Source organism: Trachurus japonicus, chromosome 18, assembly GCF_045865225.1.
Source record: "Trachurus japonicus isolate A0001 chromosome 18, Traja_1.0".
Classification (NCBI taxonomy): domain Eukaryota; kingdom Metazoa; phylum Chordata; class Actinopteri; order Carangiformes; family Carangidae; genus Trachurus; species Trachurus japonicus.
This window is the reverse complement of record NC_140924.1, coordinates 6,380,829-6,396,396: the sequence shown is the minus strand read 5'-3', so window position 1 is coordinate 6,396,396 and position 15,568 is coordinate 6,380,829. Positions and strand designations below refer to the sequence as shown.

The 15,568-nt window shown below is 42.5% G+C and overlaps 1 protein-coding gene across 1 annotated transcript in view; it reads right to left on the bottom strand.

The window, feature by feature from the left end:
- The window catches only part of ttc39b (tetratricopeptide repeat domain 39B), a 32,319-nt gene extending 17,076 nt beyond the window's left edge, over positions 1 to 15,243 (bottom strand). Inside the window, exon 1 of the mRNA XM_085806317.1 lies at positions 14,879 to 15,243. Coding sequence (XP_085662443.1) covers positions 14,879 to 14,917 — 39 coding nt within the window. The 5' untranslated portion in view covers positions 14,918 to 15,243. The remainder of the gene's footprint in view (positions 1 to 14,878) is intronic.
- Between the last annotated feature and the right edge of the window lie 325 nt (positions 15,244 to 15,568).

The following is a 15,568-nucleotide window of genomic DNA, read 5'->3' as shown; positions in this document are numbered from 1 at the left end:
TGCACCTGAACCCTCCGTTACACTAGCTAGTAGCTAATGTTAGCTAGTTAGCTATTGTAAGTGACCAAAGCAATGATTTTTCACCACTTTTCGGACGCCTGTTCAATCGCTCTTTAGCCACGTCTGTCTTCTATCACGGACACCATTTTTCTGATAGATAAGTGATATCAAAATTTCCTTACAAGCAATTTAAATCTGCCTAGTTTTCAATGGTTTCCAATGGGAGTTAACCCTTTTATGACCAGTGACCAGCAACAGTGACCATGGAGGGCGGGACTTGACAAAGGCTGAACTGTGTCGTTTTAGCCGCTGAATCCGAACAAAGCAAACAAACCAAAAGGTCTGACTACACTCTGCTGTGATGGACTTGATGGACGTCCACCAGAAGAAGAGAAGACCATGGACCGGGACCAAGAGCTGGGTCTGGATCTGTCACAAGCTGCCTGAAAGGTTCTGGTGCTGGAGGAGGTTCTGGGAGGTTCCTCTGGGTGTTTAGGGGGTTTTGAGGAACCTTCTAGAGACCTGAAGGGTCCTGGACTTGGTCTTAAGGGTCCTAGAGGTCGTCATTAAAGCAGAAGTAAGCGATCCGGTGGTTTTGTCTAACTTCCTGTCAGCAGATGGAGTTAGCAGTCCCCGCCCTCGTCCCTACGTCACCACATTCACGCGCATCCCTTGGCTGCACACACAGAGAGGACTGCCCCTTTATGCCGTTCTCTCTCCTCATTGGATAAAGGTTGTAGGATACAAGGAAAGTTTTCTTCTCGGCTTACAGCAGAGCAGAGTGACTGACAGACCCGTGTTTCAGACCAAACACTCTATATAAGTGATTGCTGTGGGAAGATAGAACTATTTAAGACTTATATTAACACAAACATTCACCTTACTTCTGCTTTAATTCAAAATGTCCTTACAACCAAATTAAATCTGCCTAGTTTTCAATGGTTTCCAATGGGAGTTAACCCTTTCGTGACCATTGTTTGGCGAACCTAGTGACCGTGGAGGGCGGGACTTGACAAAGAGTGAACTGTGTCGTTTTAGCCGCTGAATTGGAACAAAGCAAACGAAACACAGGTCTGACTACACTCTTAAAGTGGCCGCTGTGATGGACTTGATGGACGTCCACCAGAAGAAGAGAAGACCATGGATCTGGAACAATTGCTGGGTCTGCACCATAGACTGTAAAAAGAATGGACGTAGCACCCGTGACGTCACCCATTGGTTTGGGGGAGTCTGTTTTGTGCCGCTACTACGGGGGTTTGAACTGCGCCATCTTGGATTTTAGGTGGAGTCTACTTGCCATATTTGGAGAGGTGCGGCGGTTAGCCAGCTGAGAACCCGCCCACTGAACTCGAAGCAACCAATTAACGGCCGGTAAACTGTCTGCGAACCTGTCACTCAACGTAATTTATGCACGAATTTGAAACCTAAACATTAAACAATATTAAAACGGTTGTGGTACAAAAAAATGCACCCCCCCCCCACAGTGTTCACGGAGTTGGAAACTATCGGTAGAGACCAAAAAAATACAATGTACCAGGCTGTAAATATGTTTTTTTAACTCATTGAGTGCCGCGCTCCTTTCCAAAGTTTTAGTCAAGTGTACCGGCAAATTAGACCATATTTGACTTTTTATTTTAGAGCCATAGTGTATTCTATATTATTGCCACCAACACATACTGTGGCTCATTTGAAAGGTTTAACTTTATCCTTCAAATGGCCACAAACCGTTTGTTTCTACGTGCCTCCGTTCCTGAGAAAAGTCAAGCTAAACATGGCTGGGTTTCACCAAAATCCCTCCTTTTTTTCTAGAAAAGGAGATAGAGCGTCTTTTATGAAAGCTGCGCTGTTTGTGTCTGTCGCTCTTCTCACACTCGCATTTCTGGATCAAAGGGCTCGTATAAGATAAATATACACAACAATTGTTGTTCTATTCACAAAACCACCATCGGGGGCGGGGGGGGCGCCACTAAACAACAATAACACAGACGCACCGTGCCGTGTCACAGCCTCTCGCCGCGGAACGTGAGGCTCTGCCGGCCACAGCGGCTCGGGAACACCGGTCCCGCCGGTGGTCGCGGTCCTTCTGTGGTACGGGTCGGTGGTGCCGGTCTGCTTTGACCCAGAGACCATCAGATTTTACCGCGGGAGGACTTTGGGGAGGACACGGTGTTGCTCCAGATGAAGACCGGGCGGGACAGTGGGCTGAGAGCTTCCTGGTTCAGCTCCCAGCTGCTGCAGCCTCGCGGGTGAGAGCGGAGCAGCAGCGGAGCAGCTGCGGCGCAGCTGCGCTGCATCTGCATGCAGACCTCCGTTTGCAGAAGCTGAGTTATGATAAAAACTTCCAGATCATGAGCTGTCATGTGACTTTGATCGTCATCTATTTCAGTTCTCCTCGTCGTAGAGTCCCCAAATTTACATATAATGTGTATTAAAGTGTCTATTTTCATAATTTAAAAAAAAAGCAAAAAACGAAAAATTTCGTTTTTGGCACTCAACGCATGGGAACGAAAAACGAGAAATTACGTGGTTGGCACTCAATGAGTTAAGCTGTAAAGTCGGCTATTTTAACATGGGGCTCAATTGGAGTTGCTCCCTTCTGGTCTCAGCCCCCAGAGGCCGGACGGAGAACTGCAGCTTTTTTTTTTTTTTTTAAGTATATATTTTTTGGCGTTTTTGCCTTTATTTGACAGCACATAGTGAGATAGACAGGAAAGGGGGAGGCAGAGAGAGGGGGAATCACATGCAGGAAAGGTCGGCCCGATGCGGGATTCGAACCGGGGACGCCTGCGTAGAGGACTATAGCCTCTACATGGGGCGGCCACGGTTCTAGGGTCCTGGAGAAGGTTCTGGGAGGTTCCTCTGGGTGTTTAAGGGGTTTTGAGGAACCTTCTGAAGATCTAAAGGGCCCTGGTCTTGGTCTTAAGGGTCCTAGAGGTCTTCATTAAGTCACTCAAAGGGAATAAGTGAGATTATGTATGTCCCTAGTGTCCACAGTGATGGTGGTTGCTCACGGCGACGCCCCCTAGTGGCCGTCAGCGTCAGAGGAAGCTGCTGCAGCTCGAGACACCGAGCGTCCGTGACCCTGCAGCTGTGGAGGCTGCTGATTGGCCGAATCTGGTTTCTGTACGATCTCATCAAAGGCTTCAGCAGCTCAGCATGAGTTCACATCATCATCACACTGTTTATTCAAGGAGGTTCAGACCCTCATAACACACACACACACACACACACACACAGAGAGTCCTCAACCAACGCATTTTCTATTTCTGTGAACTTGAAAGCACAGCATCGATTTCACACACACACACACACACACACACACACACAGACACACACACACTGTCGTCTGTCTCTTGGAGCCTCGGTAGCAGGCTAATAATAGCTGAGCCCCAGTGGCTCCTTACATAAGAACGTACAGCTGCAGTCACACACACACACACACACACACACACACACTCAGAGCAGCTCGGTGCCTCAGGCTGCAGCGATCGACCCGCTCTGCTGTGGTCGCACACACACACACACACACACAAACACACTGTGACCCACATACACACACACACACATACAGACACACACAGACACACAGAGCGTCCGCTGAACAATCTGCTCGTCCAGAACAACTCTAAAACATGTGATTCATGAAGTGTGACGTTAAAAAAAAAAGAAAAGAAAAAAGACAGAAGCCGAGTGTGGAGAAAGAATCAGTTGTTTCTAATCTAAACGATTTTATGTTTTGTTATGTTTTTTCATTCACTTAACGTGACGGCGCCCTCTAGTGGAGAAGATGAAGTAGTCAGGTGACGTATAAAGTGACCATGGCGACAGTATAAAGGTAGATTCAAAGGAGGTTAAATGGAAAGCAACTGGACTTAGTTATTTGTCTAGGAAGACGTTTCACCTTCATCCAAGAGGCTTCATCAGTTCATGTAGCATCTGACCAGGCTGGGACTGGTCCGAAGCCTCTTGGATGAAGGTGAAACGTCTTCCTAGACAAATAACTAAGTCCAGTTGCTTTCCATTTAACCTCCTTTGAAATACTATGACCTGGACAAATGAGAATATGCACCGGCTATAAAGGTAGATGTTTGTAGCACCTTCAGAATAGAGGTGTTTGTGTTAAAGCTCCTTCAACATAAAGGTGGATGTCTGTGTTAAAGCAGTCTCTGAATTTCCCTCTAAAACAACTCTGTGTGGTAACGTTGTGTTATTATCTCATAGCGTGGTGAATGTGCAGCTCACAACTTGTCCACCAGAGCGTTGTGGAGTTGTTGGATTGTGTATTTGATGAGTTTGATGAGGGGAAACCAACAAAGAAATCCCATAATGAGCCTCCGTAGCGTAGCTCTGAGCAGCTCACGGCTCTGCTCCGCCGTTCTAAAAACAGCTTGCACCGACAATTAAAGGTAACGAACCTACTGCTATGACTATAGGGATTATGGCAATGGGCCAATTTGACAAAATGTTGAACTATCCCTATCCCAACTTAGCAGGATTTTGGTTTCTCTGAGTGTTTTATTTTGAAATCTGAAACTTCTTCTTTCTATTGGATCACTCTATTGGAAAACAGTCAGCCAATCAGAAGAGAGGAGGCTCAGAGCTCTGTCAAAGATGGACGACGACGACGACGACGTGTCCTCGAAGGTCAACGAGGTCAAATGGAAAACGGCGCTTCATGCAGCCCGTCATTTAAAGATAAAAATACAGAGGGAAGGGAAGTGGGCGGATGGAAGGAAGGAGAGAAAGATGGAGGACGGTTATTGCCACACAAACACAAGAAAAAAGTGTGTGTGTGTGTGTGTGTGTGTGTGTGTGAATCCAAGCAGACGCTCGCCGATCACACACACTCGTCCTCTCTCTCTGACGCTCGCTCTCACACTCTGTCACTGTTTCTGTCAGTTTGCAACATTCACAGCGATGCAAACACAACCTCCTGCTGTGTGTGTGTGTGTGTGTGTGTGTGTGTGTGTGTGTGTGTGTGTGTGTGTGTGTGTGTGTGTGTGTGTGTGTGTTGTTGGCATAGCTGAATGCTGTCTCACCAGTCAGTCCAGCACATAAACACAATGGACTTAAATTTGACACGACGGGTGAAGTGTTGTTGCCACGGTTGGTTTTTCTTACAGCTCAGGACATAAACAAGTGTAAATCTGCATTAGATAGATAGATAGATAGATAGATAGATAGACCTAACCCTAACCCTCTGATCAAGTTTTTCTTTCTTGTTACAAGCACAAAACAACCTGCTTTCACTGGCAGGTTTTTCTACTTATTTCAAATGAAAATGAGTTTGGAACAAGTGAAAATGATCTAAAAACAAGTTCATTTTTAGGGAAAGAGATTTGTTTTGACTAGAAATGAGACATTTTGACAAGAAATAAGACAAATATTCTTGGAAAGATTTTGAGTTTTTGCAGTGTGAAGCAGAAATCAATATGAATCAAATCGTTTTGAATCGAATCGTACCGTGAGATAGTGAAAGATCCCGCCCCTATTATATAAGTATTCCTAATCAAACATGAATCACTTCTATCTATAAAGAGAAACACTGAATAAGAACGTCCAAAACGGTGGTTTCAAATTGTCGCCAAATATTCCCAAGTAAAAATATCTCCACGGAGACAGATTATGGATAAATAGTTAACCAGGATTGTAAAGTGATTGTCCTTTCTTCTCTCCAGCAGCGCAGCACTCAACACAAAACACAACACAAGAGTCCTTTCTTTCTTTATCTACTTCCCCATTCCTTTAATTATTTGCCTTTTTCAATCAGCAGCTATTATGCAATGAAATATGTCTCCGACCTTATGAAATCCCCGTCGACGGCTAATTTTATACTTGTTGAATTTCGTTTTCTAGGACATTTTCAGCTGCTTCAGTCTGATGGACATTAGTTTTTACGCCAGAGAAGTGTTTTTTCAACAATGGGACCTTATTTTGTAAATTTAATCAGTTTGTTTCTATGTTTATTCCTCTCTCTCATTCTCTCTGATTTAAAAATGTGTCTATGGCTCTAATTTAATAATCTCTTAAAGGGATAGTTCACCGAAAATTGAAATTGCACTCATTATCTCCTCCCCCTCATGTGGACTAAGTTGCTGGGAGAAGTTTCAGAGTCCTCCGTGGCTTCTCTGAGTTACAGAGAGAGACTTATTTAATTTTTTTCGGGACAATTTTGCATTTCGGGGCTTCAATACAAGACGGACATTACATACGAGCAGCATGGAGGTATTTGGATGTTTTTTGGTGTGTCTTTTTGTTACGAAGACAGTTGGTATCCATTTATAACCATTATATGGACATGCACTGCTACGCCGAGACCCCCTGTAACTCAGAGAAGCCACGGAGGACTCTGAAACTTCTCCCAGCCCTTAGTCCACATGAGGGGGAGGAGATAATGAGTGAGAAATTTGAATTTTGGGTGAACTATCCCTGAAATGCTTAGAAATTATGACATATTCATCACATCACAGCACAAACATGTTTTTGTTTTGGGAAACGAAATCCTTAGAAGGGTCTGAAAAAGTCAAATAGAGCTCTGGTAGCTGTGATGAATCATTTTCCAGGACAACTGACTTTTTTTCCTAATTTTTCATGTATTTTCCATGAATTGATGAGCCATTTTCCAGGTTTTCCAGATTTTCCAGGACGTGTGGGAACCCTGTATACATATAATATAGCCTACTATATAAGGATATGGATCCTTCCTGGATAAATAAAGGTTAAATAAATGCAGCTCTCAGTTGGATGGTTCATTTGAGGCCAACTGTCAGTTTTATCTGTGTTTGTTTTCCAGTCGACCAAAGAAAAATATAAAAACGTGAGAAGTGGAAAAAGCAGCCGAGACAGCAGTGCAGCTATGATATTACACACAAAGAGAGGTCAAAGTCAAAGAAGCTTCTCTTGTGACAGCAGCAGCTTTCTAATCAATTAGTCAGAACCTACACACTGTGTCCTATTACCACAGAGACACACACACACACACACTTAAACAACAAACAACCCACAGACACACACACACACAGGGAGGCTTGGAAACTCCAGAATAACACAGAGAGAAAATAAAAAACACTAGTCAAAGAGCAGAAATCCGCCAAGAAGAACTAAAACCATGTCGGCTGGCCAAAGAAAACGCCTTCAGGACGTCTGTAACCCCCGTCACTGATAAAGAACCACCGAAGTAGCTCTGTACCAACACAATGACCCCAACAGAAGCCTCAGGCACCTTCACTTAGACCTCAACCACCTCAGAAATGTCTTTAAGACTCTAAAAACCCAACATATCATCAATCAAATCAATGCAACGACCGATGGAACCTTCTCACACATTCTTGAAGACCCTTGAAAAACTCCAAAACCCAACAAACATCCAGAAAACTCTTGAAAGGACCTGAAACATATAAGAATATATATAGATACAGTATAACACACATATTATAATCCGTCACTGGTCTAACAAACCTCTGGAACCACCAAAGCAGCTCAATGACCCCAACAGAAGCCTCAGGCACCTTCACTTAGACCTCTACGACCTCAGAAATGTCTTTAAGACTCTAAAAACCCAACATATCATCAATCAAATCAATGCAACGACCACTGAAAAACACCACAACCTAACAAACATCCAGAAAACTCTTGAAAGGACCTGGAAAATATAATAATATATATATATAAAGATACCGTATAACACATATTATAATCTTGTGCAGTTCCAAGTAATTGATTTGATAGATTTGCTCCTAAGAAGCCTAATGCGTTCAAACCCATCCTGTCCCTCACATGACTCCCTTTATCCCTTGATCAGTGGAAGAAGCTCAGAGATTCATGCTTCATGATTCATTCAATGACAGCAAAGAAACTTAACAGGTCTCCAGACTAACTTCTTTTTAAGTATGAGGACAATTTTAGGCGTGCAAGCAGAAAATGTAGGGCTACACACTGTAAATCGACTTGCAAAGCAAATATTCTACATTTTCTTTTCTTTCATGATGCTCAAACACATCGACCTGACAGCTGTAATGACAGTTTCAGATTCTCCTTAGTTGCCCCTTCACATTTCACTAGTGTTAAAAAACAAAACAGAAAAAAAACAGCAAATTTACTGGTTGCATTTGCGCAAGTAGAGGAACATTTTACTTTCTTGCACTGTCTCAAATTTTGTGGGCAAAATGACGCAATTTAGCGGGCGGCGTTTAGTTCACTTAGTAGAGCTGCCGCCCCATGTTGAGGCTACAGTCCTCACTGCAATGGGCCCACATTGGGCAGCCCTTTCCTGCATGTCCTTCCCCCTCTCTTTCTCCCCATTTCCTGTCTCTCTCTCCACTGTGCTATTGATTAAAGGCAATAAAAAGCCCCAAAAATATACTTAAAAAAAAAAAAACGCAAATTAGGGTCAGTCTGGACTAGTCCTGCTTGGGGAGCATATATGAGTCCGACTGCCCAAAAGTCTGACGGCTCATTTCTCTCTCCGACTACCCCTTAAGGTTAGGTTTAGGGTAAGGTTAAGGGTTAGGGCTACTTAAGTCGGAGAAATGGGTAGTCGGACAGACGTCATGCGCCCGTCCTGCTTAATGAGCTTTTTCCTCCCTGTCGGTGATCTAATAAGATACTTATACTTATATCCTTCAAACCATCAGTTTCCTATTAGCTGTAGATCTTCCTCAAAGATCCTCCTTGTAGCAGTTTATACCACGCCCTGAAAACCTTCAAACAACTGGAAAACACCTGGAAGACCATTTCATTGTTGTTTTATTGACCTCCAAGACCCTTTGAACCTGGACTGGAAAAACCAGTCCACCTCAGGGTGTTTAACCACCTTTACCTTCAGCTTTACCTTCAGCTTTACCTTTACCTTTACCACGGCCATCACACAACCTGAAGCCTCCTCAGATATCACCAGAAGGATTTTACAAACTGGCCTTTTTAACTTCCTCTTCACAAGAAACTTTGAGAAAACATAACTTTCATCTCAACCAGTGGAGCAATAATGTTCTTTTCTCAGTGTTTAGCATAAAACAGCCCAAGTATTATATAAAGCAAGGAACTATCTGCTACCAAGAAATAATCAGAGAATGTTTCATGAAAGAGAGCAAGGTTATGATTTAAGAGAGAAATCAAACCTAAAGGTTGGCAGAGCTCGCACAACAAAGAAAAGTTTCTGTATCACCATTTGTGGAGTAAAACTGTGGAATAATATGAGTACTGAAAAACATTTCGAGTGTAATCATGTTTAAAAAGAGATATAAAGAAATGATGAATAATTCACACAAGGCGTTTGCTTGCTTTACTATTTGGATTAAAATGTGGCAGGAAATGGTACATAGTGTAATGGAGGAATGAAATAATAAATGTATGTCTTTGTGCTATGATTTTAATTAGAACATATAGTTAAAATGATAGGGGTAGGATTAGATAAGTTTATACTTCTTCCTACTTCTTTTTGCTCATGTAAACTGCGTTGCTTATGAGATGTTGCTTTTTTGTGTATACATTTTTGCTGTTCACTTATTTCCTTATTATTATATTATTATTTTATCTTATTTTATTCAGCAGTGGAGCAGCCTCGGCCTTTGACCCAGAAGAGGAACTAGTAGAGAACGATGGAGACCGGGTGGAGGAGAGGAGAGGCGGACAGACAGACGGACAGTGGTCTTGTGTTCTCTTAATAATCACGTTATACTAAGTCAGTCAGCCAGTCACACAACAGCCTGTATTCATTCATTCATCACCTGAAGGCCTCGGTGCAGGAGGAGGTGAGCTGTAGTTACACTTAATAGTCAAATAACGCTTCATTGTCCAGTTAAAGCTTCAGCAGCTCCCAGTGTTCACACAGTCACACTTATGTTTTCACATGCCAAGACTCTTCAATGGGTTTGGAGTTTCATTTCAAACATTTCAAACTAAATCTACCCACAATCAAGAGAGTAACAATTGTTTTAAATTTAACGTGCAATGACTTCTGATTCTGTCATTTCTACATCTAAAAAGTTGCCTCATTGTCATATAAGTATCTTTGGCTTCTCTGAACTGCACTGAAATGAAGATGTAGCTCATTTCGTAAGGATTGGAAAGGAAACCAAAAACATCTTTATGCAAGTTTGAACTTCAGCCCAGAAACCACTGGAGTATAGAACCTGTAACAGAGAACCCTTAAAGCTGGTAAAAGAAACATCCTTTACTTTAAAAGCTCAAGGATTTTGGTGGTTGAAAAGGCCGATAGTAGATCTACTAAAAGTCCTTAGAGAGCCCATTAAAGCTCCTCTGGGAACCCTTAAACCAACTCACCCAGAAACAATCTTTGTTATCACCAACTTACTGCAGCTTATCTGAAACGTCTTATCAATTACCATAAATAAAACCGTCTAGTTGGTCCAGTATCAGTAACCATGGGCGACAGTTTTCTGGCTATAAACTGGCTTTAACCTTCAGCGAAGCCCAAGTTCTTAATCCTTAAAGTTTGAGCTGCTCAGCGGCCAACAAACAATGGAGGATTGTAGGAGTGTGAAGCAGGATAAATAAAGGAAACAAATAGAGATATAACTGTTAGTTACATTCCATTCATATCTGTGGGGTTTTTAACAGAAAGACAGAAATAACAGAATCAATGGTCAATGGTCGGAGATAGGGTTGCAAAAGGGTGGAAAATGTCCAGTAAATTTCCGGAATATTTCCAGAAACTTTCCATGGGAAGTTAAACTGGGGAATTTTAGAAATATTCAGAATTGGAAACTTTCCTTGGGAATTATGGGAATTTATGGGAATTATTGGGAATTAACTGGAAATTGGGGGTAATTTAAACAAACTGTATCATATCCAAACATAAATGCAAATATTTTGTTTTGTCATAAACAGACATCCATGCAAAATAATACAATTAAAAAAACATTTCAACTGATTTATTTGTGAGTGGAACTTTATTAAGTTTTAATTCTTGTATGAACAATCAATTATTTTACTGAACAACAAAAACAGGAATGTTGAGTAAAATATTACTACCCCCCCCAAATAAAATAAAGTGAGCAGTGTGCTGTGTGCATGTGATTGAGGAATAGCCTAGAATGATATTCAAGTGTACTTGCATTAAATCTGGTTGTTTTAGCCAATATTATGCTACAATATATTTCCCCCAACTATATTTAAGTTCCCTATTCCTGTTTATTCCCATATAATCCCATAAATTCCCATGGAAAGTTTCCAACTTTGAAAATTCCTGGAATTTTGCAACCCTAGTCAGAGACAACACAGCGTCTTAATTGGCCGCTGTCGACAGTGTTCCCGTCTGTCTCCTCTCCACAGGATGATTATGAGACATGATTTCCCGTCTGCGTGGTTGTGTTATTAAATGTGTTGTGTTGTTGCTGAGCGGTGATAAACCTTCTCACTGTGTCGAGGCTTTTTATAAACACAGCTTGTTCTAAATTCCTTGCGGCTCGGCCCAGAGTCAGCTGAATTCCTCCGTAATGTGATGAGTTTAGATTGAAGGAGGCTGACAGAGGAATGTCAGTCAGCTCAGATGAGGAGATGGTGAGGCTGGTGAGATATGACGCAGGAGAAGCCCCAACACTTGAAATTATCTCATTATTATCTCCTCCCCCTCATGTGGACTAAGGGCTGGGAGAAGTTTCAGAGTCCTCCGTGGCTTCTCTGAGTTACAGGGGGTCTCGGCGTAGCAGTGCATGTCCATATGACGGTTGTGAATGGATACCACTTTTCTTTGTCCAAAAAGACACACCAAAAAACATCCAAATACCTCCATGCTGCTCGTATGTAATGTCCGTCTTGTATTGAAGCCCCAAAATGCGAAATTGTCCCGAAAAAAATGAAATGAGTCTATTTTTCAAGCTTGTTTTGTAGCGGAAGCTTCTCGAAGCTCCTCTTCCCGGTTCGTCAAATTTGGACGAACCAGGGTCTCTTCCCAGTTCATCCAAATTTAATTTCGAGAAGCTTCCGCTGCAAACAAGCTTGAAATATAGACTTATTTCATTTTTTTCAGAACAATTTCACATTTCAGGGCTTCAATACAAGACGGACATTACATACGAGCAGCATGGAGGTATTTGGATGTTTTTTGGTGTGTCTTTTTGTTACGAAGACAGTTGGTATCCATTTGCAACCGTCATATGGACATGCACTGCTACGCTGAGACACCCTGTAACTCAGAGAAGCCACGGAGGACTCTGAAACTTCTCCCAGCCCTTAGTCCACATGAGGGGGAGGAGATAATGAGTTGAGAAATTTCAATTTTAGGTGAACTATCCCTTTAACTTCGTCATTGGTGAATGAAAACAGAGAGTGGCTGGAAAGTCAGCAGGGAAAACGATACCAAGAAACAATCTCCTTACGTGTTATTCAAGCTGAAGTTATTTCCTCTAGAGATCCTGGATGTTTGTCACAGGTAAAAAAGGAAGAAAGAAAAGAAAGGAAAGAAGGGCACTAGTACTTAATCAGGTGCACCTGTGAAACCCCAGAGCCTTAAAACGTCCCACTGGCTCCACTACAGAGTCCTACAAGACATTCAGAACTCATTACGACCTGTTGAACACCAAAAATATCTGGAAATACCCCTTTAAGACATTTCATACCCTTCCAGGATAACTTGAGTTAACAGCACTTCCTTAAAGGTACATTGTGTAGGAATCCCTCCCATCTAGCGTTGTGGTTGTATATCACAAGCAACTCAGTCGTATTTTTCATGCTGCATTCACCTGGAATTGGGCAGACAGCAGACGGATGACAGCCGCTGCACGTAACGGCATAAACAAGCCTCTATGTAAACAAGTGGTCCGTCAGCACGAGGCAAAACAATACACCTGACAATATGTTGTTATGGCGATGTGGTATTGTTTTACCGGCTTTCTCTGGACTTCTGTGACTAAAATGACATCTGGTTTGTTAGCGACGGCCGTCTGCCCGACTGCAGGTACCAAAAATATCTGCAAACACCCATTAAAGACATTTCATACCCTTCCTAGACAAATAACTAAGTCCAGTTGCTTTCGATTTAACCTCCTTTGAGATACTATGACCTGGACAAATGAGAATATGCCCAGGCCCCCTTCCAGGATAACTTAAATTAACGACTCCTTCAAGAATCCCTAGAACAACTTCTCTTCATAGTGTCATAGATGCTCACACCCTGAAGATTGGACCCCAAAGAAAACACCTCGAATCTCTTCAAACATCCTGAAAAGTTGTAGAAACTCCAAAAGAGCCTTCAACCAAATCCAGAACCTCAATGACCCAGTGAACCCCATTCATTCCCAGGACCAACACACCAAACCTTGTCAGTGATCCAACCACACCTTTTTTATGGTTTTTTGCTCAAACCACAACAAAGTCGCCTATAAAAAAAAGCCTCTAGACCCAAACATCCACCATGAGCTGAACCTCCTGAACCTCCACCTTGGTTCCTCAGAGCCCAGTTGGATGCTGAACCACCAGCAGTTGGACGCTCCCTCTCTGTGTGGTGGAACGGGGCGGAGCGTCAGGTTTTACAAGACTATAAAGGTTAAACGTAAAGTCTGCCGGCTTCAGTTTACTCTGTCTGTCTACACCATGAAACAAACCTCTGCACTGATTGTTTTCTGACCGTACAACGTAAAATCAGACGTTGGTGATGTAACTGTTCGGCCATTTTGGTTCAGACTGAGTAAATAAAACACACAGTTGGGTGTCTGGACGTCTCGGAGAGCAGCAGCAGATCTCTTTACATTCTCATCCAGCTTCCTGTGTTTGTTGTGCATCGGGCATCGGGCTGTGGTTGAAATTAGATCTGTCATTTGCATGGATACACACACACAAACACACACAAACACACTCATGACGGATAGCATCGCCTCACTTAAATCTGATTAGGCCTCGCCGTCACATAATAACACAATGAGAAGCAGTTTGTTCGCACCATGAAGACGTAGCTACCATGTAGACTCGGTCCTACAGTCCTCTGAATGAAACATGAATGGGGATTTATCCATCAATAGATCAATACAGCTCAAAAAGTACAACAAACTAAACTACTGCTGCCAAAATGACCGTGAAGTTCAGTCTTTAAACAAACAAAGGAGGAGGACTTAAGTTAAAATCACAGATTCTGGGTTGGGTGAGAACTTCCAGGATTTCGAAAGAAAGAAAACGGGAAGAACAGGAAAAAGTTTCTTAACTTATTCCCATCTTGTTGCAAACCACTTGTACTATACTGTCTGTCACACTGAATAAATGTAGAATAAAGAAAGGAAAAGTATCTATTTGCTGTTATATAAGAAGATTTATGTGGAAAGTATTGAGTCTTATGGATTCAATGTAGCTGTAATGTCTTTAATGTAATGATGTATGCCTATAGCTGACAGGAGTCTTTATCTATAATACTAAGAATCATAGTCTTTACATACATGTAAAGTCTATAATTATTAGTATTATAGACAAAAACTATACTTATTCACCTTTAATTGGGTACATGTACCTTATTAAAGCTGCAGTAGCAGTGAGTGGTCGATTGTATTTTGAAAAGATAAGGTCAGTATGGGAACACATTACAACAGAAAGACCTACACTATAATAAACATTAACTAGCTACAATGTGGCGTCAAATGGGTAAATAAATAATAGATTTGTATGAGTATTGTATATAAAACAGTGTAGATGATGTAATATGATAGAAACACTGGAGGTAAAGTCACTGAACTAGGAGATTTATGCATCAATAGAAATATATAGCTACATCAATGATGAGACTGTATGAACGGCAGTGTGCAGGAAATACACATCACGTGCACTGTAACTATAAGAAACACGGCAGTGATGTGGTTGGCGGTGTGTGTGTGTGTGTGTGTATATGTGTGCATGTGTATGTGTGTGTGTGTGTGTGTGTGTGTGTGACTCCCACCTCCTCCTCCGCGGTCGCTCCGTTGCCTACGTGGGCCATGTCCGAGTCCGAGCCCGGTGCTGCCTGTCTGTCTGCCTGCTGCCCTGCTGCCTGTCCTCCCTCAGGTCCGCAGGTCCCTCACTGTCCCTCTGCTATCAGGAGGACACACACACTCCCATTTCTGTCACACACACACACCAACACACACTAACACAGACACACACTCCTCTCTCTGTCTGTCTGTCTGCAGCCGGACACCTCCGTCAGCTCAGCGGTAGATGATGCCAGTTGTATCCGCTCTCCGGTGCCTCCAGCCCGGCTTCTCTCCGGGGAACAGTCCGCTGCTCTCTGGTTGTCCTGCTGCGGTTCGTCCTTCAGCTGCGGTCGGTCGGTCGAGCTGAGCTGCGTCTCTTTCTCCTTCTCTCTCCTTCTCTCCGTCTCTCTCTTCCGTGAAGAGAAAAAACCCGTCTACGTTTACACACACATACACACACACACTGGAGAAAACACACCTCCTGTATTTCCGTTTCTCCGCCCCCCAAAGAAAGAGAGAGAAAGAGAAAGAGAGAGAGACTCTATAACCAGCTGTATAATTCATCTTCTATCACCATTCATTCTTTTTCTTTTTAGATCATCATTGTATAAATATTAATATTTTTTTGAGTAAAGGCCCTTTAGAAGTTATTGATAATAATGAAAATATGTCAAATT